This window comes from Falco punctatus (genome assembly GCF_963210335.1).
Source record: "Falco punctatus genome assembly, chromosome: 1".
NCBI lineage: Eukaryota > Metazoa > Chordata > Aves > Falconiformes > Falconidae > Falco > Falco punctatus.
In genome coordinates this window covers 94,569,127-94,596,468 of record NC_137580.1, presented here as the reverse complement: position 1 = coordinate 94,596,468, position 27,342 = coordinate 94,569,127, and the positions used below count along the sequence as shown (strand labels likewise).

The 27,342-nt window shown below is 36.5% G+C and overlaps 1 protein-coding gene across 4 annotated transcripts in view; it reads right to left on the bottom strand.

Annotated features, from left to right (window-relative positions):
• Nucleotides 1-27,342, bottom strand: part of HECTD4 (HECT domain E3 ubiquitin protein ligase 4) — a 76,588-nt gene that overhangs the window by 30,032 nt on the left and 19,214 nt on the right. Inside the window, exons 7-38 of one of the 4 annotated variants that reach the window (XM_080374191.1) lie at nucleotides 26,567-26,737; nucleotides 25,133-25,325; nucleotides 23,629-23,790; nucleotides 23,424-23,537; nucleotides 21,930-22,070; nucleotides 21,331-21,563; nucleotides 20,778-20,923; nucleotides 18,634-18,704; nucleotides 17,854-17,959; nucleotides 17,101-17,221; nucleotides 16,062-16,190; nucleotides 14,731-14,855; nucleotides 13,517-13,670; nucleotides 13,114-13,214; nucleotides 11,868-12,066; nucleotides 10,321-10,467; nucleotides 9,046-9,150; nucleotides 8,080-8,243; nucleotides 7,509-7,742; nucleotides 7,069-7,261; nucleotides 6,803-6,907; nucleotides 6,633-6,721; nucleotides 5,821-5,996; nucleotides 5,239-5,374; nucleotides 4,953-5,094; nucleotides 4,689-4,855; nucleotides 4,037-4,183; nucleotides 3,536-3,720; nucleotides 2,871-3,024; nucleotides 2,230-2,510; nucleotides 1,726-1,915; nucleotides 543-624 (exon numbers count right to left, since the gene is read on the bottom strand). In XM_080374191.1, coding sequence (XP_080230317.1) covers nucleotides 543-624; nucleotides 1,726-1,915; nucleotides 2,230-2,510; nucleotides 2,871-3,024; nucleotides 3,536-3,720; nucleotides 4,037-4,183; nucleotides 4,689-4,855; nucleotides 4,953-5,094; nucleotides 5,239-5,374; nucleotides 5,821-5,996; nucleotides 6,633-6,721; nucleotides 6,803-6,907; nucleotides 7,069-7,261; nucleotides 7,509-7,742; nucleotides 8,080-8,243; nucleotides 9,046-9,150; nucleotides 10,321-10,467; nucleotides 11,868-12,066; nucleotides 13,114-13,214; nucleotides 13,517-13,670; nucleotides 14,731-14,855; nucleotides 16,062-16,190; nucleotides 17,101-17,221; nucleotides 17,854-17,959; nucleotides 18,634-18,704; nucleotides 20,778-20,923; nucleotides 21,331-21,563; nucleotides 21,930-22,070; nucleotides 23,424-23,537; nucleotides 23,629-23,790; nucleotides 25,133-25,325; nucleotides 26,567-26,737 — 4,863 coding nt within the window. Of the gene's footprint in view, nucleotides 1-542; nucleotides 625-1,725; nucleotides 1,916-2,229; nucleotides 2,511-2,870; nucleotides 3,025-3,535; nucleotides 3,721-4,036; nucleotides 4,184-4,688; nucleotides 4,856-4,952; nucleotides 5,095-5,238; nucleotides 5,375-5,820; nucleotides 5,997-6,632; nucleotides 6,722-6,802; nucleotides 6,908-7,068; nucleotides 7,262-7,508; nucleotides 7,743-8,079; nucleotides 8,244-9,045; nucleotides 9,151-10,320; nucleotides 10,468-11,867; nucleotides 12,067-13,113; nucleotides 13,215-13,516; nucleotides 13,671-14,730; nucleotides 14,856-16,061; nucleotides 16,191-17,100; nucleotides 17,222-17,853; nucleotides 17,960-18,633; nucleotides 18,705-20,777; nucleotides 20,924-21,330; nucleotides 21,564-21,929; nucleotides 22,071-23,423; nucleotides 23,538-23,628; nucleotides 23,791-25,132; nucleotides 25,326-26,566; nucleotides 26,738-27,342 lie in introns of those variants that run through there. The other 3 variants (XM_080374193.1, XM_080374192.1, XM_080374194.1) reach the window with 3 other exon arrangements.

Sequence of the window (27,342 nt, the reverse complement as noted above, 5' to 3'; positions counted from 1 at the left end):
GCTGAGAACACATCAAAACACCTTCCTGCATATGTATTAGTCACAATCATAAGACAGTTTTAATCTGTTGCTTTTTCTCATCTACGAAGAGATCAGATCAATGTGCATTCATTGCCTTCAATATTCTGTTCTTAGCTTAACGTATAGTTTCTCTTCTCTGATCAAAAAGCCACACATGAGTATTTCCGACACAAACACTCAAGAACGTGTCTGAAAACACACATGAAAATTTAAGCATGTGGTTTAAAATTCGTACTACCGATGTGCATGAAACACTTCAGGAAAGAGACTATTGAAGGGGCTTAAACATAACCTACAATGTTAGAAGAAGCATTAACTGAAATTCTTTTTCATCTTTTACCCCTGTATTTACATCAGTAACTATATAACTTCATACATAATGTTAACATTATCTTTCTGAACAGTTCTGTAAATTAAACAACATTTAACAAAGGGGATTTAACATCACTGAAAACCAAGAATTCTGAATGGACACCGATTTTTACAATGTTGAGTCATTCTTCAGTTATTCCTTTTCTTACTTTTGTCATGTCGCGATCCATTTTCACCACTTTCTCCATATTGGCTCCAGTTCCTAGTCGGAATGGACGACCTTCTGAGCTACTATTAAAGTGAAAACAAAACACATTAGCTTTGTTTTCATTGGTGGAAAAAAAATAGCTGTCCAATTTAATATAATATACATGTTTTCAAATTATTTGAAAGCAACCCTTGCAACTGAATTGCTCAACAGTAATAGAAATACTTGATAGTCAAGGACATACACAACTGCACTGTAATTACTACAGGAATTTAATACTATTGAATGTAGTTACTTGCATAGCAATTTAACCCTTCCCCCTCAAAAAGAAGCATCATAAAATTGGCTTTTACTGAACACAAACACCTAAGGACTCTGAGTTCACTTAAGAACACCCAACAGTTATAGCCTTGAGTATCACTTTTAGGGCATGGGTTTAAAACCACTTTGGAGTGGGGGAAGATGAAACAAGGAACACAAAATGCAAGAGGTGATAGCATTGGCTGTTTGATAGTCAGATCTCAGAACCCAGATGTGCACTAAGAGTAATAAAAGCTGTAATCGCAAATTATTATCCAGCATATGCATTATTAAAAGTAATGCTTGTAAAGCTATTTTGCTTTGATTCTATTTGTTAGTCCTACATATTCTGTAATACTGTAACAACATACGTTCAATTTTTCTGATGAAGTATCATTTAGGTAGCTAATTTTTCATGACTGTTTTCAGACAGATTACGGTGTTTTTATGTTCCTTTGCTAGTGGCTTAAGTGGCTTGTAAGCAAGGCAAAAACAAATATCACACTTCCTATCCCCCTCCTCCCTTTATACATCTGCATACTCTGCTTTGTTTCAGCTTTGCTGCTCTCATCATTGCTAAATAGTCTTCTACAAAACAGACAAGTTCAGGAACCACTGGGATTTAAATTTTTTCTGCTGTTGCCTCACCACAAATTCAGCATAGTGGTACGCATTTTTACCCAGGTAACAGTACACTGAGTTAATGCTAAACCATTTTTGCATTATAATATTATTCTGCCAGTAACAAACTGGGAAGACATTTTGCTTTCCCATTTACTATTATGTCTAGGATACATTTTTCTACAGCTGTAGCACTTAAAAAAAGAAGATAAACCGGACTGCCGAAATTGGTTGCTAATTCCAAGCCAGTGAGTTAAGGTTACCTTAGTAATGGCTGAAGGACTTCATGGGATGACTGGTCTTCCCGTTTATGAATAAAAATAGAAAGTTTACCATCAACTGCCTCACTTTCTTCTCCAGGATCTTTATCGCCTTTTATGGAATTTTTAGGGCTGGCTTTTGCCAAAGTAGTATCTGGCTCAGAGGCAGTTGGAGAAAGAACTGTCTGGCACCCTAAAAAGAAAAAAAGAAAAAAAAAAAGAAAAAAAAGAAAAACACACAACATGAGCTCCATCAACAAACTGTCTTGCCCTTGAAACTAATGCTAACACACCTGAGATGTGTCTAAAACATCACTGTGATACACAACTTAGTCTGAGAACAGTTAAGAAGCAGATGGAAAGTCACAGAAATATCCCATCTTTCCACACTGACATATCACATTTCTTTTCCCACTTAAGCTTTCCATCAATACAAAAGCTCCTTGCAGAAACATGACTTGCTTTGCAATTTCTCAAATTAGCATGACATCAAAAAGATGCCAGTACCTGGTACTACATAATCTGCCAGCTTTGCCAACAGCAGAGAGGCAATCTTGGAGGCTGGGTCACTGGGATCATCCTGTTCACTGTTCAGAGAGGGCACTGAATAACTCCAGGGAGGCAATTCCACATTTCCACAGTCCTCAACACTCATGAGAGGCAGTGCAGCACGACACAACTGGAGGATTATAAGGACCAACTTTGGAGAAGGACGTTGATCTAAGAGAAGTGACAGAAGCTTGGACACACAGGCTGGCTGGCTGAGGATTGCTTTACCTATGTGACTCCTGAAAGGGAAAAAAAACCAACAAACCAGGTAACTGCTGTTTAAAAAAAAAAGAATTGATTTTTGATGATGCTTTTGGAATTAAAAACAAATGAATTTACAAGATTTAATTTAAAAAAAATTCAGTGCTGGACAAAATTGTATCTGCAACAGGCATTACATAATCTAATAGCCCTGATTAAACATGAATATCAGTTTACAATCAAGTTTTATAATGGTTCTGAAAGTTACCTTACCTTTGCTACTGTAAAAAAAAAAAAAACAAAAAACAAACAAACCAAACCCAAAAAACAACCCCCAGGAGAACCCTCACCTGCTCTCATACATAGAAAAACATTCTCCAGAGACAAAGGTCTAGTACCTTGACAGGTCATTAAGAAGACTGAGAACATCTTGAAGCGCATCATTTCCTGCAGCTTGATTACCACAACACTCTGTAGCTCTCGCGAGGTGGTTGGTAAGAAGGCTGGAGACCTGACGAGCCAGACCCGAATGAACAGCTTCTGTTGAACCACCTTTAAAAGTAATGCCAGAATACACAATTGTAATTAACAAAAACAGATGTACACTTCCACAGATTTCTTACCCATACACACAAAATAGTAAAAAATATTTTTGTTTTGCTATAGCAAAACTTATGTATATAAACCTGTCTTTAATTAAAAATAAAACCTGTACAACATTATGTCCCATGAGCCAATAGCACAGATAAATTTATCTATGTTATGGATGAATCCTGTCACAGAAGTAAAGCATAAGTGATCACTCAGGGTGTCCAAGTTCTCTGGTTATGCCTAGACAGAACCAGGTGGCAGACTTGAAATTATCTGCAACAAACACTCCCGTGAGAAGGAAAAAAAGGAATTAAAAAAACCAACAAGAAAATCAACTTGGTTTGGTATCCACTTTTGTATTCTACAAACCCGCACAGTACTGAAGTCAAATGCCTTTCACATTGACACCACGTCACAGGTACTTGGGCAATTCTAAAGCACACAGGAGAAAGACAACTGGCAGCATTCCTACCTTCTTCCTTCTCCCATTCGACACAGCGATTGGCTAGCACCTGGAAGGCAGCCCAAGCCATGGTGGCCACCTTCTGTTTCTTAGTCTGTTTTTCATTTGAACTGGATTCAGTCTGGCTGCTTAAACTGCAAAGCCGGTCCATAAGTTGTACCAGGCCGCTACGTACCAAACACTTCTCTTCACTCCTGTAGAAGAAGAGGAATTCAGATTTTACTGAAGTAACTTTTTAGTCACTAGCAACAGACACACAGAAAATTCAGAACTTGCTGTTAACTCAGCAATTAGTTACTTCACTTTGCAGAAAGATGGTTCTGTCTCTCCCTTGCCTTCCCCAGCTGAAATTCTGTATTCTGAGAAAATTTAACAGGATGTTCTCAGATACTCCTCATGACAAATAAAAGGAATATATTTATTCCATATAATACTTCTCTTCAAAGGCAAAAGCCAATAACGACAGCTGTGGATGCCCTCCTGCCCTTCCTGAAAGGAATACTTTCATACCTTGTGTAAGGTATTGTGCATAAGAGGCCAATGCTGTTTGCACAAGCAATGGGGTAGCGAGCACACAGCGAGACCACAGACGTCATCGTCTCTCCAAAAGCTTCCTGGACTTGTTCCACCATCCCACCACACGTGAGCTCTTCAATTCTGTTGGTAGTTAGATATTTGAAATGGCAGGCTTTCTAGGTTAAATAACATGAACAAACTTCCAAATGTAGTTTAAAAAAAAAAAAATAATCAGCACATATTAAGGATTACTCAAAGAATATTTAGAAGCAAAACTGTACATCACAAACAAAATACTTACAAAATATTTATCAAATTTAAATGACGGTACTACTATAAGCCAAATCTACTACTACCTAATTAACATGAACTTAGAATTAAGTTCTGGACAGTAAGATACTCTATATACGTATCTGTGGTCACATCATCCCAGTATGAAAGGGAAGTTTATCTACTGCCAAATGAAAGCATTTCTTAGAAGTTTCTGCCTTTGTACCACACAGGGTCACACTAATTGTTGCAAGCTTAGTTGTGCCAGCTTGAGCCCTCACAGCTAGTCACTTCTCACGGTTTTTCTTCACACAAAGCAATGTACTACCTTCTAAGAGACAGAAACATTTATTTATTTTCAGAGAAATGAACAAACCTCGGCCCTCCCTGAAGTACCATGGTCACTGGGCCTACAAGATGCGTCACACCACCAACCCGAACAGCCGCCGTCAGCAACTCTCTCATGTGCACTAGGGCTTGCTTCCTTGTATTCCCACGACGCCACCGTGTCTGAGCAGCTAGCAGAAAACCACTGCTGGATACCTGGAAGATTTGGTTTGGTTTTGTTAATGACACCTCCCTTCTTTATGAAGGTTTGAATTTGAAAGTATCATGGTTTAGGACATGTAAAATGACATACCGCTTGGTCAGGATTGGTTCCAATGAAAGCAAACAGTTGCCCCAGTAAAACACTGTACGTGGGTTTATCTCTGCTGTCCTCAATGGTCAGTGACTGGAGAAGAGTAAAAGAGCTGCTTCTATGGCTGGTAACGTGGCGGCGCCTATGAGAATTAGGATAATTACACATGGCATCAGTAAGCTGATCCAATGAAAAAAAATCTGCTATGCTTGCAAAGTTTATGGTGATTTTAACACCACAGGCCACATTATTGTAAAGCAGTTTAATGGAATAAATGCTTGTATACCTTTGACTTGATCTAGCAAACTCAATATCTTCATTACCAATCATTTCTAAGTCAGATGGTGCTGACATACTGCGAAGAAAGACAGGCTGGCGGACTGCATGCGATATCACTTTTGTTTCAGATGCTGATTTACAGGCTGCAGAATATGAAAGAATGTTACTCCTGGTGCAGGAGGTTCTTTACAAACTGTTTTTAAAATCACTGTGGACATGCCAGTGGAAGTTATAACATAGCACGGGGAAAACCCAGTCCAAGCAAGAACTTACATCTCAGTTCTGAGGACTTTCCTGTTTTCAGTTAGTTTCAAGTTAGCTTTGATTTGATTAGGTTAAGCATTTTCCCCTCAAAAATTCAGGGGACTAGAGTTTAAATTCGACATACTATTAATCAGACCTTAATTTACCATGTTTATGGCCATCAGAAAACAAAGACAAATTCATTTACTGTAAAAGAATTTATTTAATATGAGAAAGTGAAAAAGAGAAGGTTTCATTTTAATTTAATTTAAAGAGAGATAATAAGAGAAAGAATAAATTATATCTTTAGGGAAAAAAGGTACAATGCTGATAGTACGATATCTACCTGGAGTCTCTGCAGGGGTACCAGATATACTTCTTGTGATACCCGACTGTGCCGCAATAGTGACATGTAATAACAGCTCTGCTCTGTTCATCAAGCTTTTAACTAATGTTTTTGTTTTTGCTAGGGGATGAGAGGTCTTCTGTATCAGTGAATTCACTTCTTGAAAAAACTTCTCCCTAAGATTATGAAAGAAAAATAGAAGCAGCAAACTCAATTTTGTTCTAATGCCTTCTGAAATGAATTGTTACTGTGAGAACAGTTATTTTAAAGAAGGCATACAGCGTCAACTATTCTATGCCTTCAAAGCAGAAAAAAAACCAAACAAGTGATTTGTTAGTAAGTACTAGTAGCTGTAGGTACCAATATAGTTATTATATTTAGCTAATATATAGCTAATACATAAAAATATAGTAACAAATATTTTTAGCACAAATGTTTCTAACAATTTAATCATATACTGCTCGACAGACAGAAAAATAAAGTCTTAAAGTATCTGCATCCCTGGTTAGAAGTTCATCTGAATTCCATCCATCTAAATCTGCTCCCAAAGACTGTATTCTTTCTATAGGTCTATGAGCTCTTAATGGAATTAGGCATAAAATGTTTTCGAAACATTCAGCACCAGCTTCTGGTTCACATCTTTAAGTGTCACAGGGTACAATGAGATTCAAGTGCCTAGCTGGATAAGCGTGTCTGTAGGCAACTAACTGCATAACTACCTTTGGAACTCAGTGAAATTCCACAGCTGCTTAAAGCTGCCGCTATTTTAAGTACCTTGCCTAAATGGTACACTCCCCAGCCAAGCTACTAACCTTAATGCCAGGACCACATTCTCAAGATCACTTCCATCAAAAGAAACTTCCTTCATTGAACACAGAAGTTCTAGTTCTTTCATCTTGCTCTAAACAAAGCGAAGGAAGAGGATGAACATGTGTTGAGAGCAGCGTGAAGCATGAGTGCACACAGCAGCCACAATGCTTACCTCATTGAAATGATAGTCATAAAAGAAGGGGACATTGTTCTCCAGCTTCCCATGCATAGCGTCATCTACCTCATTCTGCCATTTCTGCTCCAGCTCGGCCACACTCTAATAAAGAGACAAGAATAATACCTATTGCAGCTGTTCATCTCGAGGAGCAGACTTAAAAGAAGAAATCTGAGTACATCTTGCATTCCTGTTTCTAAAATGCTGTTAATACAACTTTATTCTTAAAAAAAGCCTTCTGTTTTATGTAGTTTTATTTTTACCTGCAATTGTCTCTCCATGGCATTTAGCTTCTTGAAGGTCTCTCCCATAATTTTACAAAGTAAATCATATTCTTCAGCATGTTCTTCCTGATACTGGAAATTTATCAGGGACTGGAGTGCATCAACCAAATTCAAATGTTTAATCACACATGAAACCACCATCTCCTCCATTACTTCTGGCTGAATCACTTCCCTAGGGTTATAGGTAAAGCCAAACTGATTAAGCACGAATAATGGGCAAACTTTGACAATTTATATTCACAATTCACTAGATGCTGCATTCACAAATAAATATCTGCAGGATATTAAATGCATACCACAATACATGACAGGCATGCCACAGCCTCACTGCTGCTTTTTTAGCTTGCTCACTTCGGCACCAAACATTTCAAACAACACAAGTCAAGTTAGAAAAAGAGAGCAAAACAATAACTACTCACTTTATACTAGGTCTAAACTGAGGCCGAGCACGTCCAGAAATTTCCCTGAGTTTTATCATGATTCCTGGAGGCAGTCTAATCCTAGGCAGATCAAAATAGTGTCCAACTGGAGGCACTAGAACATCAGAAGGATATGTAAATTCTCTATCTTCATCTATAGTAAGAGGCAACGGAGAGGGACTGGGTGTAAGGGCTGGAGATATCACACCATTAGCTTCCACCTGCCACTGGCACCTGGGAAAATAAGAACAGATGAAAAGGATTTTCAGCTTTTTCTTCTCTAACTCTCCCCGTTCTTTCAGAAAGACAACGACACATTACAAAGACAGACTACATATTAATATATTCAGCATGGCTTGTAGCAAGCATAGCCCAATTCTCCTCTACTTGTTCTAAAGAAAACCTCTATTAGAGAGAATACTCCCTTAGTTTTAGGCAACACAGAACTGCTCAACAGACTCTGCAGGAAAAATTATCAAAACTTCATCTTACAACTTGCACACAACTTGCACACAACTACAAAAGTCACCTTCCCACATGCAGACGCAGATCAATTTATTTTTTTTTTTACCTTTGCAATAGTTTAGATCTTAAGAGCTCTTGACAGGTTTCTTCATCTTTGGTAATTTCTGGTCCATTGTATAATATTCGCAGCATAGAACAAGCTAACACAGAAAGACCAAGTGCCAGGTCAACTAAGAACGGCAAGCCTCCTGACACATCCTCTGAAGACTCCTGTAGTAGGAACAGTGATAAGTTGCACTAATCAATCAACCACGAAGTCCTTCCCCAATATATTTCAAGATAGGAGATTCTATATTTCTTATATATAATTTTCTATATAAAAGATAAAGATATTTATCTATCAATTGTAGGTCTCATACAGAGGTATAGCGAAAAAACACTTAACAATTAAAAGCAATATATAACAACTCCTCAAGACAAGAAACAAAGGATTTAAACATTATTTTCCTGAACCAAGAAAGAAAATGTAAAGTTATTTTTGGTTCAGTCATTCTCTGGCGTGCAGATCTGTCATCTCACAGGCCTAGTCCTAGCTTCCTGACAGTGGGGTCCAAGTTTCCTTATGTTTGATCCCAGTGTCCCTCCCCTCTCTTCTTTATAGGCTGGAATTCCCTCATTAAATCTCTGCTTTCCAGGTTGTTACAAGATACCCATCTCTCCAAAGAAATCCTGATCTACAAGCAGCAGGGGATATTAAAGTGCCTTCACCCAAGTCCAGTGCCAATGGCAAGAGACAGATAAAGACATACTTGGTAATAACTATCTTCATAAAACCCTAAGCATGAGACAGACCATGCCACAGGATATCTCTAGCTAAGAAAGCCAAACGTCTAAAACTTAGGTCCTTTACATTGTAAAAAGATGGTTTGTCTTATTGCCAAAAATTACTGGTTTAAATTTCAAAAGTTCACTTCCAACTTCGAAGTACATTTCTATTTGATTTGGAATGCATAACAGACAGAAGATAAATTGAAGGTGAACCTCTCCCATGGAATCTGTCATGGTTGAGTACCTGTGCTCGAACAGTGCAAGCAAAGCCCCACATAGCTTTGTCTGGAGTGTTGTGCTCACGACCACTCCGCATTTCAAAGGAGAAGGTGACTGTATCTCCTTCCACCTTAAAATTTTGATGGGGAGGAGGGGGGGGGGGGAGGGGGGAAAAAAGAAGATACATTTAAGAATTGATGCAAACAAACAGGCTTTTGATAAAAGTGGCTTCTATTATGGCTTAATGCTTTTAATGACAGTTATCTAAGTATTATTTTTATCTCCAATAATATACTGCGATTTAAGATTCTTCCCTTTTGTAAGGATACCTTTTAGTTGAAAATTTGTTTTAATTTTGCTGGTGGCTAACTACATAGTAAAACAAAAAAACCAACATAGAATTTATCAATCTGTGTTACTTGGCTTTGATTTTCATCAAAACTCATTCACTGTTTGTCTGCAAGAAACCATGCAATAATCAACAGTTTTCTTCCTGAAGGAAGACAGACATGCTCTTCAAGAAGAATGACAACACATTAATAGAAGAGTTGGCTAAAAAAACAGTATAACAATCTATGTCCGAAAAATAAATGAAATTCCATTAACTGCAAACAGCCAAGTACTTGTCTGAAATTGCTTTACAGGTTTTTACTTCTTGTTTTTCTTTTGGAAATTATTTTTGTTATGTATATAAGCCCAGTTTTAGTGTAGGGCAATACAGCAGCACAAACATATTAAAAAAATAAATCATACTGCATACAATTTGAGGGAACATAACTGCAAAATTCTTGAAATACTGAATTTTCGAGACGTTTGAGATTTTTCTGTCTTAGCTTTACTGTCAAAAGCATCCAATGTAATTTTAAAACCCAACACAAATGGTTGGAAAATTGCTACATTTACGACTTGTTACATTTGTGGGTTACTGTTAAAAAACATGCAGTCATGTCCACAGACCTTGGGAAAATACGCATTGCCTCAAATTGTGCAAGAATTTGTCCTAGGAATATATATTTATGATAAAAGTAGTGCCAGTAGAGACTCCAGAACCAAAATGTACTAATAATGTTCCAGTAAGACATAACGAAACAAGATAAGCTCAAAGAGAAGCACCACACATGACACACAGTTGAGTTTAAAGTTATTCCCCAAGGACACAACAGCTGACTTAATAATCTCATCATGGCTGACCAGACATTTAAAAGCTTCGACTTCATTGCTATAAGGGTTAAAATAGACGTGACATTGTTTCCAAAGGGGATTTTTCTATGTTAAAGATTGTTGGATTATAATACTGTACCTTTACTAAGTCTTTCGGCCAACCAGTTCCTAAGACACTACGGCTGCCATATCCCAGTGTATTGCCTCCATACTCAGCAACCTTCCTACTGTTTGTGTTAGGACCAGCATAGATCACCAACTTCAAAACATAAAATACACTGTTAGACTGTAAGAGAAAAACAAGAAAATCTAATAATAATAATAATACTTAGCACTTACACCGCGCTTTATATTTTCAAAGCGCTTTATCAACATTAACAAATCCTCACAACAGCCCTGTGAGGTGAGTAGGCAAGTATTATTATCCCCATTTTACAGATGGGGAAACTGAGGCAGAGAGGAAATTGAGCGACTTGTCCCCGAGGTCACAAAGCAAGTCAGCAGCAGAACTGGGAGCCAAAGTCAGAAGAAATCGTAACTTCCAGTCCTCATGCTGAGCTAACTAGAACATACTGCCCCTCTACTAATAAAGGGATTCATCTTGCTCCCATCAAACTTAGTATTTTGTCAGAGACTTCAGTGGAAACATGATGAGGCCCAAAGTTTTCTGGAAGAGTTTAACCAATAAGGAGTGACATTAAAGATGCTTATAAATAATGGGAGTATCACAGGACTTGCTCTGTGTCAAAGAGTATATGGCAAGAATTAGCAAGCAGCACAAGTAGCTCTAAAGCAAGTAAGTGTTATTAGTTGTGTTCTTGAAATTGAAAATACTTGTTTCTATTAATCTATATAAACAAGCTATTTATAGTCAAAGGGGAGAAAAATTAACCTGCCCAGTTTAAACAAACTGCTGATGTACAAACAAGGCAGCCAGATTAAAATTTGAGAAATATGGAAACCCAAAAAACAGGAAAACCAAGAAGGAAGTCAAACTTTGACAGTCTGAGCCATCACAAAGTGAGCTTAAAAAAAATAATAAAGGAAGAGTTGGTATGAATTTCTGAGGGGGGGAACACTCAAACCACGCACCCCCCCTCCACCTCAAACCCCCATACCTCTGGAGCCTACTATCTCTCTCCTGTTTTGTAACTACTACTTCCGACACCTTTTAAGGTAACTTCCTAATTACAGAGCCTAACACTTAACACAAGATTCTCATAATTAACAGGTTTTAAACATTGAAACAATCACTGGATATTATGTTCTGAAACAAATACAGAAGAACAATTCAGCATATATTCTTTCTGGATTGTTTCAAGAATAACAGACATTAAACATGCACCACTTAGTGTCACTTTCTCGCCTTTTTATGTCAACAACTCTTTGTACATTTTCTATCGTTTAGCTAAGTGTAGTCTTAAGATGAAACTCAAGAATTCTTTTGAAGTTATTCACACAAGAAAAAAACCTCTCTGCATCCTTGTACTTTACAGGCTTGAAGTAGGCAGGCTGTGGCATTACCGTGTACACTAATAAGCTCTTACCAATAAAAGCCTCCTGCATTATCCTGAACATGGGAAATAAGATGCCATAAAAGACAAGGGGCAGAAATGATGACAATGGGAAATGCTGCTGATGGAAAGACATACAAAAGAAAGTATTTCTGAATTGGCCCTTGCTTACCTTATCATAATCGTATTGTGAAGAACATCTGTTGTCAAATCTAAGATATAAACAGCGGGCTCCTGGAATATGTACAGTTTCTTTAAATTTATAGTTATCCCTGACGGGATGAACTGTTTCTACTGTCTTGCCAGCAGCCCAGGGAGCAGGGATCTTCAAACCCGTAAGAAAACCTGGTTCTTCTTTCTCTTCCAGCATTCTGAAATCAGAGTGAAAAATTACGTCCTAAAATTCAACACACAGATTTTTACTATACATTCAGACATCAAACTACGACGTACTTAAAATCACCTCTCAGTATTGATACATAATGACACAAAGTATTGACTCATTTTAGGCACAGATATGTTGCAGGAAAATATAGAACTTAAATTGCATGAACTCTGCACATTAGAGATAACTATGCCAATCTCTGACCTGTAAAATCTGAACTTTTCCCTATGCTTTCCAAATTATGGTAAACAAGTTAAGCAGCACCACAAAAAAAATAAATCGTACTATATATGGATTCTAACACACACTTAGTAGCATAAAAAACCTCCCCTCCTGGGACAGCACCCAAAACTGATTACACTGTCATAAACCAATATGCCTAATATTTCACTGAAGCTTGTAATTTGAACGAAGACTGAAAATAAATTCTTCAGAGTTTTCACACAGTACATTACACATTATCACAAGTTGTTTAATACAACAAATTCTGCAACACTGCAAATAGCTATGATAAGCATTTCTTATTTAATTTAGCTGCGTGTTTCTGAGCAGAAGCTGTATAACTTTGAGCTAAGACACACTATTTAAATGCAGGACTTAAAATAGTTATATTTCTCTACATAAATTAAACCCATTTAATACCTTTCCAATGTTTTTCATACTCTCTTATGCTGCCAGAGCAATTTACATTTTCTCATGATGGTCTTCCTTAGTCTAATTTATTCTAAGATGCACATTTAGAATTAATTCCTAATGCTTGAGGGGAGGAGAAAAACAAAACAAACCATAGCCTGTGCAAAGTACCTGAAGATACTCATCATTTAATTCTATATGCAAAAAAAAAAATTAGAATTAATTGCCTTTTGTAAAAGCTTATGTATCTCTAAGACAGCCTCACAAACAATTACAGCTTTGCCTTTAAAAAAAATAAAAATATTGATGCTTTAAGATTTATCCCACAGCAAGGGTCAAATGAGCATTACAGCTAAGGTATTTTATCCCAGGAAAAAGATCTAGATCTAAAGAAAATCACCTCTCATCAGGTAACAGCTTCCCCTTCTGTTCTGATGCACCACTGGGGGAACTGTGCAGTTCTGAGAAAACTGGAGACTGAGTTTTAAGCAGCAGTGCAGTCTGTGGCACAAAACATACAGTGTTAGAAACATGCAAACAGCAAATCATTTTAAGACTTCATCATTGAAATATATTAACAATCACACTGTATGTTGTTATTGACAATAAATCATCACCCAGTAGCTGTTGTACCCAGTCAAGTTTAATATCCAGCATTATCAGCTTTTGTAGCTGTTGAGCAATTCTTAAATTATGATCTGTGGATTGCTTATTGCAGAAAGTTGACCAAGATCCACAGCATTTTAGTACATGCATGCCACCATTTTTTCTTTTGTAGACAAATTCTGACACAAAGACCATACCTGACTTGTGTAAAGGACCAGCTGCACCAGCTGAGGCATCAAGGCATCAGCCATAGTTAGAGTCTGCAAATTTGGATGCATCAGAGATGTTAGTAGGACAGGAAGCAGATGACCAAGCATAGTAGCCTTTGTAATTTGCTCCAGGCCTTTTAATCTGCAATGAAAGTGAAGGTTTACAGAGTAACAACTATTTTCATAGAGCATCACTACTATTTTTAGTCATCCGTTTAATCTTGTAACGGACTGCGTAAGTAGGCAATTCAAAATTCAGCAGAGAACATTTCCATTATATTTAAAAATAAACCCCAAAACTTACTATCTTGAAAACATTACCATTCCTCTAGTGTTAGCAACCTAGTTTTTGCTCTCAATTCTTACTTAACAATGATAGACCAGAAGACAGTAAATCAAGAGTTTAATAATTACTTAGAAAATTATAAACTCCCACGGGCATGGGATGAAAGTCCACATCAAACACAAATGTATTTGCTCAGTATGTATATCAGGCTCCTAGCACACATAGCTCAAAGTACTTGAAAAGAACCTGTAGCTACAAGGATATATTTGAGCGTGAAGCCTATCTGAAAATATCTCAAAGAAATTGTCTATTGTCAATAAACAAAACTAATCTTGCAGACACAGAAAAGCATAGAAACAGAAACCTGAAACAACTGGGAGAGGGAGGTGTTTGTTTAAGGAGAGAAAAGGTTCACAGCTTTTGCTAACATCCCATTCCCAACATATATTTTTTAAGGGGAGGGAAGACATGGAAGTGCAAGGTCAGGCTATCTGATGACACATGCAGGATATCAACAACATCCAAGACTTGTCATGGATAAAATATCTAGTCCAGCTACTAGAGATGAAATAGTCAGGAATTTAAAAAATTAAAAAAATGTTCTAGCTTACAGGAATATTCCCAGCTGACTAACTAGTACATTACCCTGCTCATAAATAGCATTGCAACTGGCTAAAACCTTACCAACTTGAAATTTCTATAGATTATCAAGCTAGTAGTACCGACATGAAGCATCTGATTCTAAATTCTGCAAAAGATAAGTGCTAAGCAAATGCTATAGTAAGAAACAATTCCTATACATTCAAAGAGCAATATGAAGCGATAAAGAATAAGTAATACTAACTGTGCTTGTACAATAAGACACAAAAAGCAACAGTTTACTGTTTGCAAGTTAGCACGCTCCTATTTGTCTTACCTTTGCTCTCTATCAGAAATGTCACTGTTTATTAGCGCTGTAGTGACTTGTTGCAGCATTTCTAAGACTTCATCACATCCTGTCAGAATTTGCGTAGCAAGAGACAGAATGCTGGTCTTTAGCTCCTAGGTACAAAAAGATTTACAGGATACTTAAATTATTAGAGAATACCAGAAAAAGGACAACAGAACAAAACGATGGATTTCTAAATTAAAAGAATGATAATGTGACCTGGCAGGCCTGCAGCAGTAGATTCATCCAAGACTTAAATTTGATTAATGCTAAGCCCCAAAGTGCTGGGAGAAACTAGGTGCATATTTTACAGGATGCACATCCCAGTTTCTAGAGGGAAGGAATCCCCAAGTCCAGCACAGGAGAGAGAGCTGTTAGCCAGCCAAGGTACAGCATTGGTGACAGAATGTCCTAGCACGTATGAGGAGCACTGTAGAGAGAGAAACTGAACAATGAAATCATGGGTGAATAGTGAGACAACAACAGTACTACAGTATTTAGCATTTACTCAATGAGCCCGAACCAGTAATTTTCAACTGCAGCAGATTACAAGCACATGAAGTCTCCAAGAGCAGCAGACAAAGTCAGCTTAACAAACCAGAAATCCAGAAGTCAATACCATTATAGAAGAACTGTTACTGTTACAAAAACTACTATGACAAGACAGCCTGCATGCTAGGACAAATGTGGCTTCTCTGAGTTCATTCAAGACTATTCCAGCAGTAATATGAAATTACACCATTTTAATGGTGTAATACAACCTTACACTGGCAAAGCAACCACTGCCTGCAAACCTTGCCACAAACATAATTCACATTATTTCAGACAACAGATGTAGGTGGTTCTACATAAGCTTTACAAGTTAAAACTGCAAAAAAGCAGCAGCCAGGTAAGCAAATGAGAAAACCCTTTCCTATTTAAATCCGAAAAACATTTTTTCAAAGACCACCTAAGTGATTTGGAGAAGAGAAAGTGGGGAGTGGGTGCGTGGGGATGTAATATGTCCAGAAAGGATTCCTGGCACATGAATTTTATTACTGCATTTGTTAATTAAAATACATTCTTAACCTCATTGTATGTATATTTAGGAAGGGAAGTGTCTCCTCTCACTGACAATATACAACCCAAGCTGCAATACTGAACACAAAACAATTGCAGACTTTAGCTGGAGAACAGGAAAAAACTGTCTACCGTAATTTAACTTTATCAAGAGGAAAAGAATCAACAAAACAGCATAAGCAGAATATACTGCTGAAACAAGAGGTGTCGCAGGAACACTGACTGTAGAGAGCCATACTAGAATAAAACTTGGTGTTTACCTGTACCTTCAATGTCTCTCCCTGCAAGGAGCTGTCACTGTCATCATTTTCATCAGGTTTAATCAAAATAGTGTTACTGAGGAGGTGGTTCTGTACAGCCATCAGATACCGCAAGCACGAAGATGCAGCCTTTAACATAAATAAGTACACTTTATCTAAACTCTTTAATCAACCTTGATGCAGGCAATCCTTCTACTTAGATATATAAAAGAAGAAAAAACGTTGAGGGAGAAGACAAGCAAAAGCAAAAAATAAGTTTCCCTTGAACAGATTTTTTTTTGCTGATTTAACACAAGCTTGTTAATACATATAAGAAACTAGTGCCAAACGTTGAATTTTGTGAAAACTTGAAAAACATATAAAGAAGCAGTACCATTTTGAGTATGTAACATTATAGTAATCTTCAAGTACTGTAACACTGATTAATTCTTAAAAGATAATGCCACCATAGAGCTAAATTTAATTCACATTCCTGAAGACAATGGCTCTCCGTGCTACTCCTCCTTCCCCACACTCCTGCTGCACAGGCCATCACCGCCTGTCCCCTCCTCCCAACGTTTGCATACCAGTTCCCCCAGCTTTGCCATCAGCCATATCAGGGAGCTGATCCTGCTAAAAACATCTATGCATACTTTTACCATTAAATAATAGTCAACTTTCATTTTTGTCTGTAAATGATAATCCTTTCTGCTTCTATGAATCATTACACACGTATAAAATGAGTTTATTTGGGTTTTTAAGTCGTTGTAATGCTTTAAATATTGAAATACACAAACTTCCTTTAAATTTAAACAGCTAACAGAGCAACTGGAAAATATATCCACATATAAACCTCTTTGAGCATTGCTGTACAATGTACTCTGCTGTAAGAAATTGTTTCTTCTTTCCCTGTGCAGCATGAACAAGGTAAATTCTTTTTCTGTATATAAAACACACAACTACAAAAGTTTCACCTCAACATACTACATGAAGATGAGGGATTTAAGGAGCAAAAGAAGCCAAAGGCAAATATACTTTTAGCAAAATACATTTTACTTACAGGCACAGTTGAAAGCAGCCTTTGAAAATCATCTTTAGATACAGTTTGGCACTTGGTGATTAAGACACAAGATTCTCGGACAACAATCTTGAGAATGTAGTGCAATAGCTCATCATTTAGTCTTCAAAAAATGCAAGCAAGATGTAAAATGTTAGTAGTCTAATTACGGTGTATTTTGTATAGCTCACTTCAAAAGAATTCTGCAAGCTATATCACAAATTACGTGAAACTAAAACAAACACCTGTTCAGAGATTCAGACACAATGAAAACCAAGCCCGAAATGTTTAACCACAATCAATGCAACAGATGACCAGTGATTTCCTGTGCTGTGCTGATAAGAATCTGACTTCCAATGACTTCCAAAAAACCAGACCCCTCCCAACTTGAACAGGTATCTGAAATTGATAGTTTTACTGCTGAAAAGTTACTTAACATAGTGATATGGAGAGCAGTGTCATAATGTCATACTTATGAATTAACATCCACATTTACCATACACATGGTAAGGAGCAGGGAATACAAACTAAGGCTGCATACAGAATTCTCCTAAGATTCCTCTAAAATGTCAAACCCCTCTCTCCCTTGTCCTGATGAAATTCAACCCACTACAGACACAAAGAGATAACTTCAGGTCACACTGCTTTTTATCTTACTGGCAATTTCAGCAGAATTTTATGCAAGCTTACCTAAAGCAAATAACGGAAACATAGACTATACATGGGGAGGAAGGGAAGCATATTGTTGCATTTTACCTATAGTGATCATCATCTTCACTTCCAAATCTGTTGTTCTGAAGCTGTTCAGCTAAATTAGTCAGGATAACATCACGAAGTTGGGAGAGACCACTATTTCTCTCTCCTAAAATGGAATGCAAAAACTCTTTCAAAACAGCATTCTACAGAATTAATTTATTTTTACTTAACCTTAGATATCTTGCTTAATATATACTACACTTCTCAGAAATTACTCTGTTTACAGTGTAACCCAATTCCCTGTTGATATTACAAGACCATTAAAACTTACTCTGCACGTAGCACTGTTTTAAATTCCAAAGACTCTGACACACAAACACATTCCTATGAAGTAACAAATTACTGTGTATCAGCTGCTTCTAAGCCCAGACTCCCATTTCATGATGAACGCAAATAGACCATTACTCTTTCACTAAGGACTAAAATTACCTCTGGTTACTGTGTAATTGCCATGGGTAACATTAACTGCTAACTAGGTGTTCTAAAATACAACCTGTACAAGAAACACTACTAATAGTGACAAAGCAGAACTTTAATCCTGTTCAATTTCAAACAGCTGCCCGACTGAGACAAATTTTTCTTTTCTACACTTAACATACACTTGACCATGTAGCCATTCAGAAGGCAGCTTCAGAATAATTTCCTAGAATAGGATGGGTTTAAAGCAGACTAGAGCTCAATGTTTTGAACTGTTCTCCCTCCAGAGGTTGAAAACAAAATCTGAAAATACTTCTCAACAGAAAAAACACACACTCTCACGTGTCAATAAGGCATTCTCACCTTCAGTTAAGACCAATTTCAATAAATTATTAATTTCTGCTTCTCCAGGATACAGGATATTTAAACCAGAGCTAAAGAAAAAAAAATAATCATGTATTACTTAATGCATTTAAAAGCAAACGAAGTAATTTCAATAAACACAGAATCTCAGCTTAGTATCTGATGTAACATTTAAAATTACTACATAAAAGCTCCTTCCAACTTAGAAAGGCATCCTCCATATTTTAACATTAGTATTAGTCATAAAATTAGCAGCTGCTTTCCCCAGAAACCTCTTGGGTTTTTTGTTTATTGTTTAGGTCCCAAAGCTTCTCCAAGAGCTGTTTGCTTCCCTCTCAGAAGCTCCACATTAATCACTTGTATATATGACAGTATAACCTTTTTTTCTAAGAAACAGACATATCAGAAAAAATGGATGGTGGCTTAGAAAACGACTCAACCCTGGTGATGGGGTAAGAACTGTGGCTTACCTGTTATAAGAACAATGGAAAAGGCAAAAGACTTAATCAAGAAGTCACTACTGTATACAAGTTTTATACTTATTAAAGACTGGCTCCTTATGGAAGTCTTAGTTTACGCTACACAGAAGATTCTAGAACTAGCATGTCAGAAACAACACAGCTATGCATAAATACTCCCTGTGGAGATACTTCTCCCCTCTAACTTGTGATGAACTTTGTCCTTTCTACACGAATTACCACATCAAGATAGATCACTATAACTTAAAAGGAGTACTCCGTGACTGTCTGAAGTGTTGAAACTATTACAACAGTTTTTCTTCTTTTCCTTTTTCCCTTTTCTTTCTAAATAATAGGCATAGAAAAGAAAACTGGTATGTTTTTCAGCTTCACACTGAGAGCAGAGATTATTGCAGCTTCCCTCCCTCTGGCTCATGCTGACCAACTTGCGATACAAACACCAGGAAAAGTTATCATACACTGCAAGCCAACTTTGAGGTTTCCATTGGTATCGGAATCCCCCAATGAGAAAACAGGAAAAATACCTAATGCCCACCTCTGATTCTTTTATTATTTTTTTTTTTAAGTCATTTAAGGATATAGTGTTAAACATGGGAAAAATGCAGCAGCTGTCCATACAGTTGACAGGATACACTTTTCTGTCAAAAAGCAAGACCCTGAAAATGCTAGATAATCATACTAAAGATACGCTATTGTTCCTCACTCAGAGTTGCATAAAACCACTGAAATTCGGAGTGTCGTGATTCACACAAAAAAAATGCAGGTTGATCTTCAGAAGACTTTGTTATCAACCTTTGGAGCGCTTCCCACTTGAAAGCAGATTATATTTGTACTTGGGACATTTGAGACAGCATTCCCTGTCCTTGAGATCTACATTAGCTCCTTTTCGTGAGACACAAACGCTTTTTGCTCGCTTTCCTGTACTTAGTCATTCTGATATTTTGACAAGCCAGAGAAAGGAAGTTACTCAGCATCAGGTTCAAGAGATACAGTACCTAATACCAAGTGGAGCTACTGCAACCACCCTGTTTCAAGCGTTTGATGACCTGGGCTACTAGCCCAGAGACATCATGTCCACCCTTGCACTAAAACAAGATTCTTCTTTTTTAAACTTAAACCTGACTTTCTCAAGACAGTCTTACCACCCTGCCTGTGATTTTCCCTAGGCCTTCCTTCCATCTTAAAGCAATTCCTCAAGTATTATTCATTCTACTTCCCCTTACATTTCCTTTGTTTAGGAGAATTTCAGTATTGTCATTTGAAACACTGGTATAACAGCTGGCATTAGCTTTGCCTATTCCAGAACCAATAAACTATATAAACTAAACATGGAAGTCATTCCAGCCATCACGGAAATGCAGAAAATTTTGCTTGAGTTTAGCAGCTACATTCTAATAAACATTAAAAAACAATTTAAAGGAAGCCAATAAAAAGCAACAAATGAAAACAAGTACAAAAAGTAATTACTATCTGTTATTTCTTTGTCATGACAAACACATATTTCCCTTCTTCCACAGATACTAATTCTAATAATTTTATTATACTATGTCAACCTAAATTTTATCATATTAAAACTAATTGGCTAAATAAATTTGAATGTTCATCTAGCACAACATTTTCAAATGATCTAAAATCTTAATTTAATTTGACAAAGCAGATATTTACCTAATGGCTAGGCAAACCTCCTTCTGAATTTCAGAGCAAATCTGATCCCTTGGTGCCATCAGTAACTGCCAAAGTAAGAGGCCAGACCTTCTAACAATATCTCTGTTTCTTTCAGTTTGTGGACTGAAGAAAAACTTAAAAACGACCTAAGAAAAATTAAACAAAAGATTAAAAACTTACACATTGTTCACATTAACTCTTTTTCTACAGTCAGTCTCTCAAACTATTTGTCTAGGTCACTAGAAATCCTAGAGTCAGAAACTGACTTTGGATCAAAAAAAGAAAAAAAAAAAAAGAGAGAAAGAGAAAGAAATAACAAAGTAACCTGTCTGGATTTTATTTTGATTTGTACAGGTAGCAACTACACTTATATTTAAATTTGGACTCTTAAATGGGTGTACGAGATACTGCAAAGCCACTGTTAAGCCAATCTCCATTAAACTGAATGCAATGGAGAAAAAAGCCCTTATAAAATCAAGTGGTTACCTGTATTCTAAAGCAACGTTTTTGTCTTTAGTGTTTGTTATGAAGTACATATAACATGCCCTTGTACCTGAAAGACAACCAGGATGCAGCGTATTATGCAAGTATCTCCATTCACCATAGCTTTTTCCATAATGTCACAGATACTGCTGAGATGATGTGCTTCAATTGGATGTTGCTTGCCCAAAAAATTTGTTATGGGAAGATTGTTGCTGGCTGCAAGCAGGTTGAGTTGGTGGATACACATGGCACCAACATGGTGCAGTAACTGGTTAATAACCTCATTTGTGGTTGTTGCATCTCCTAGAAGAATAAAAGTGGTTCAAATGCTGTCTACAAACACAGGCTATAGCATTAGCATTTGCTTCTAAAATGCAATATATCACCCTCGGGACACCCATCTACAAGACAAACAAAAGAATTACCCACATCACTTTTTTAGTCTGATAAAGGTAGCAAGAAACTGGAAACTTCCAAACATGTCTTGCATTTTGCTTTTCCTTTCTTAAAGCAAAGATAAGCCATGACCAGTATTTATAGACACCTTTTCAAGGATGAACTCAACTTCTAGTACCAGATTTCAGAAAACAGTTTCTGTGCACTATTCTGTGATAAACATACATTCCACTTTCACTTTGTATAAACTGCTGACTTGTAGGTTTACCTCACCTTTGGGCTCTGTAATGATGTGACTGACTCCCAGTCTCTGACAGACACAATGGAATGCCTGGTTCCCAGGATTGCACCACTGATCAATATAATCATTAGAGCACGTCCATATCATGTTATTCATAGTATCATAACAAGCACCTAAGGAAAATATTTGGACATCAAATTTTACAATGTTTTTTAGAAAACCAGACAAAACTATTTTTACAGCATATATAAAACCAAATTACTTGCATTAAAAGTTCTGTCATGGGACAGCAATTTAGTAACAATGCATTGGAATGAAAACCATTAAATGGAGATTTGTTAAAGGAATTAAGTGAATGCACACCCCTCTTGATGTTTCGAGCAGATGTACAACAGCATGTGTTTCAGGTGAATATTCTACCAGTTGTTATTTATAAGTACATAACATATAATTCCTCCACAAACTTATCACACACTGCCACAGGACATAAACTAAATATAGCTAAGTCTGGCATCAGACACTAATAACTTCTAGGAAAAGTACAGGGGAAAGAGTTTCAAACTTATTTTGCTACAGCTATTGACAATTTTGGACTTTAGAACTTTTTTTAAAGGCCTTGCGGTATAAACAAAGTAGCTTTAACAAAACTGACAGTTTGCACAGTGCAACTGTTAAAAAAATTTAAGCTTAGAGACTCCTCTCCTGAAAATCTGTAAAGTCTACAAACACAAGCAGGTCCAAAACAGTAAAAAGAAAGGGATTAATGGATTATAGACACAAATGTTCTATGATAGAGGCATTTACCATACTTCAAAAGTTCAATAATAACCTATACGTCTACGTGTTTTAAATGACTGAGGTAAATTTCCAGATAACAGTAGCTAACAGGTTAACATACAATTATACCTACCCATACGTCCTAGCATTCAGAATGTTATTTAAAACTATTTGCCCAAACATTTTTGAGAAATACATTCTTTCTTAAGCAACATAAAAACACTGCTTATTAAAATGCTAGCAATGCTATGCAGTGTTCAGGTAGCATTTTTCAAATGATTTTATAATACCAAGCAGGTTAAAAAAGGAAACAAAAAGAAAAGAAAAAAAAAAAAAACAAACTCCTGAAGAAAACACTCATGAAGTTTCAAAGTGACAGGGAAATCAGAAATACCTGCAATGTCTTTCCAGCTAAGATGCCTATATGTATCTTCAGATAGAGGTAAGATACTCATAACTTTGTAGTACCTTACAGAATAAGCAGGGCATAAAAATCACACTTCCTTCAAGATTCCTTTCTGCTACAGAAAACTATTTTCTTGAGCTTCTGTGCAGCTGAAACTGCAAGAGCAAGATACTGGAAATTCCTTCAGGGAATTCTGAACTTTCAAAAATGTAAAATTTACAAAATATCGCCACAGACATGAAACCCCACCAACTGCAGAGTTGCTTACTGCAACATTATTTAGAATCTAAGGTTGGATATGTCTAGTTCTGAAACATTCCCAAGAAAAAGATCTACTTCTTACCAAGTCCTGGAACTAAAGCACCACGTCCCAGTGAACTTCCTGCAGCATCAATGAGATCTGCTCGGCTTGTGAACTGCCCATCCGAAATATTGAACACCAAGCTTGAAGCAAGAACTATACAGAAAAAAAAAAAGTCTCCAATAAATTTCTGAGAAGTTTATCATATTTCTGAAACCCAAGTTTGCCACACATGTATTTAACTTACTTTTTAAAGATGACAAAGCACTTGTTCCTCCAAAAAGCGAGCGTGTTGCAGAACTGCCTGATCCACCTGGAGGTGGGACCAACATCACCAAGTACGTTCCACATGTGTATATGGGAGTCTTCCTTAACATTTTCAGTGGCAGCCCACAACTAGTGTTTGCAGCTGAAATATTACACAGAAAACCAGAACATCAACATGCATTTCTTCACAACATTAAAGCCTCATAATAACAGGCAACAAACAAAGCAGATTTCTATTTAAGGCTTCAAATAAATCAATACAGAAATTCATTTAAGCTACATTCTGCAGCATTGAGAAGTTGTATACAAGGGCAGCCTCATAATCCCACACATTCAGCGTCAATCTCTACAAGGATATAAAGAATTTCACAGTTAGCGAAACTAACAGTTTAGTTTTATTTAACTAGAAAGAACAACTTAAAAAGACAGCAATATCATTTCCAAACCAGGAAAACTGGGAGCCTAAAATTTAAGTATGAACAAAACTGTTTTAAGAATTGTATGGTGATAAACATATCAAAAGCAGTATCTTAGAGCCAAAATATCTTCTACCATAAAGAGATGATTTGAGATTCACTACGCATTTACTATTTTAAGTTCTCCTGTTCCCCATGAAACGTATACAGTCATAATGATCTAGTTCCTGCGACAGCTGATCAACACTTTCCTGAGCACTGACTAAAGAATTATCCAAGAATAACCACTTCTTCTATAGCACTCTAGTTGTTAACTAGCAAAACACAGCCTTTAAAATAGCTCTTCAAGCTCTTTGCCAGTTTTCCTGTAAGCATATTATTTCCTGAATAATTTATTTTTATGGAAATACCTTTAATTGTTTAACATTGAAAAAAGAAAACCAACGTACATATGAAAGAAGAAATAATTCAGGATAAACTGAATAAAATCTTAAGACAAATCTTACAAAGCTCCAGATCATCCTGAAAACCATCAGCACCGTTCATTCAAGATTCCCTGGTAGCATAAGTTTCTGCCTAGCTAGTAGTTTCAGCAAGCCCATAAAAGAATACCCAAACATTGTGCAGTTACCTCCAAAAAGCCAAATTACCTCCAATTTATAATATTAAACTTATTCTGAAACAACAGTTTCACTTCTTAAACTGCATTCCATTGTTACACAAGATCAGGAGCCCACGTGAACTGCCAGCAGAGAAATGCAATTATCAGTTTTATCAGATGTGGCATAAATTAGTCCTGTAATTGAATACATGGGGGAAAAACAAGGGTGCTACAAGTGTTCTTCCTGGTTTTCATTCTTAAACTTTTCTCATCAGTGTCTAATTCAGCAATGTAATTCAAGCATTAAGCAAATATTGCATATATATTTCAAATGCTTATTTTGAAAAAAATGCACACTTTTTTTTTAACGTGTCCCAAGAGGTTAGTAATTACCAGACCTGATACTATATGCATTACAAAAAAAAACCCATGAAAAATTATTGAGTGTCAGTAAAATCTCTTCTGACCTGCTTGGTCCTCTTTCAATGTATTGGAGATTGTAGAGCCAGTGAGAGCAGCCAGTGTTGCTGATGGGGAGGCTCTATACCTAGACAGCCTACTCAGAAGCATCTCATTTATACTCTTTGCAGATTCACCCTCTTTTCTCATTAATATAACTCGTTCCTGTAGAGGATTTGCTATACATACACCATTTTCTACCTATTAAAATGGAGGAAGAAAAATACTTTTAGATATCGAAATCTAAAGACAGTAAAATTGAACAATACAATGTATCAAATAGGGATACAAACTTGAACTCTGCTGTCAGAATTTCTTGCAAAAAACATGTTATAAAAGCTAGACAGATGAGTGGTTTGTTTGCAACTTTGTCATTCAGTAATCTTCTGTTTGGTCTGTCCTTAAAGACAGAACTGCTTGCCATAATCTTATTTATGGAATTCTACTTACAAATATGTAACCCGCCTGTATTTTCTTAGTGATGTTTCACTGGAAAGTTTTGTATAAAGATGCCTTTAAATCCTTTGCCAGCCAAAAAGTGTGATACTTTTCTTAGAGCATAATCTTCAGGGGACATTTTTATTAAAAAGAATGCATCTCATTCTTTTAAGATTTGATTTACAGCATCACATTTTCTGTAAGTTGTATTACTATAGCCTACCAATTCTAGCTCCATCATCCCACCAAGTACAGCTGCACTGCTGAGCAGATACACAGACACTGCGCCCTAGAGTACCCCATCAAAGCTCAATCCTCATCCTGTTTCAATTACCAGCACTACAGGTCTATGAATTGCTGTACCTCTGCTATATAAATGAATACATTTTTAGACTGAAATGCTTCATTGTCAAAATATACACACATGGATATACAAATGCATGCATGTGTATGTGTATATATATACACACACGAACATATATATAAGCTGTTTAAAGAAAAGGGAATTCAAACTACTGATACGTTTCTCCAGACTTAGTATTTTGAAATGCGTTTGACTTTACACTAAACCCAAAGATTGTCATACAACATAAAAAACATATTAGGTTATGAAATGCAGCATAGACAAAACAATTGTAATTGTAACTTGTGGGACCCGATTGGCTTTTAACGCAATGAAGCAGATTCACAGTAAATAATGCTCTCAAACCTAATACACTGAAATACTGTCCCAGCAAAAAATTTAATTGCTGATTATGATAAAATACATTTTATGTTACAATTCATATTGCTAAATATGACAGTCATATGTTTTCTGAAGATAGAATTGAGCAACACACCTTCTGTTCAGTTAAAAGTTATTTTGTAAACACAAAACAAACAACTATTCAGATTACTTGTATCAATATTCAAACCTAATACGTTGATTTGAAAATGCTGATAAGTAATTAAGCAGCACTCATGCTACCAATTCCTAAATCACAGAAAACATATAATTTGCTTACTATAAGTTCAAAAATATCCATGAAGACGGAGTGGCCTTTTGGTGTTTTTTCATTGAGGCTTGCAGGAGACCAAATCCAGTAGAAGTATGTGCCATCTGAAGAAAGATGCACGGTGGTCATAGTACTGCCAACTGGGAAGTGATTTACTGGCATTGGGATTATTTGACATACCTACAAAACAGAGAGCATCTTAACAGTTCTTATTTTGAAGTTTGTTCTTATAACCATTAACAGTGTACTTAAATAATTATCAAGTGCAGTTAGTCCAGAAGAAGCTTATTATTGGACATAATAGTACTATTACATTTATTTGTTACAAAGAGATATCGTAAAATGTTTGCCAAACAGATCTACTGCATACAAAACAGCTTACATATCTAAACTTTAAACAAACCTAAAAATAAAAGGATCACTCCCCCTCTAATTATTGACAGCATACCCACAGTACCATAAGGAAAATATACATGGTAAAGAGTTATCTACTTTCTGTAACTTCTCTGAAACATTGCTTGAAACTTTGGAAGGAAAGGGGAACCCAAACATTCTCAGTTTCAGGAAACACACTGGACATAAGTGTGCATATACACCCTTAAAACACGGCAGGAAAAAACCCAAAGCAAACAAACTATCCATTTCCACAAAGGATGAGATCTGTTTATGTACAAAACACAGTTAGATCAGAAACAATACCTGAATTTTGTTACAGTAGAAAAATAGCAAGCTGTTAAGGAAAATTATGTTTTCAGTTAAAGCCAAAGTCTATTCTGCTATTGGTT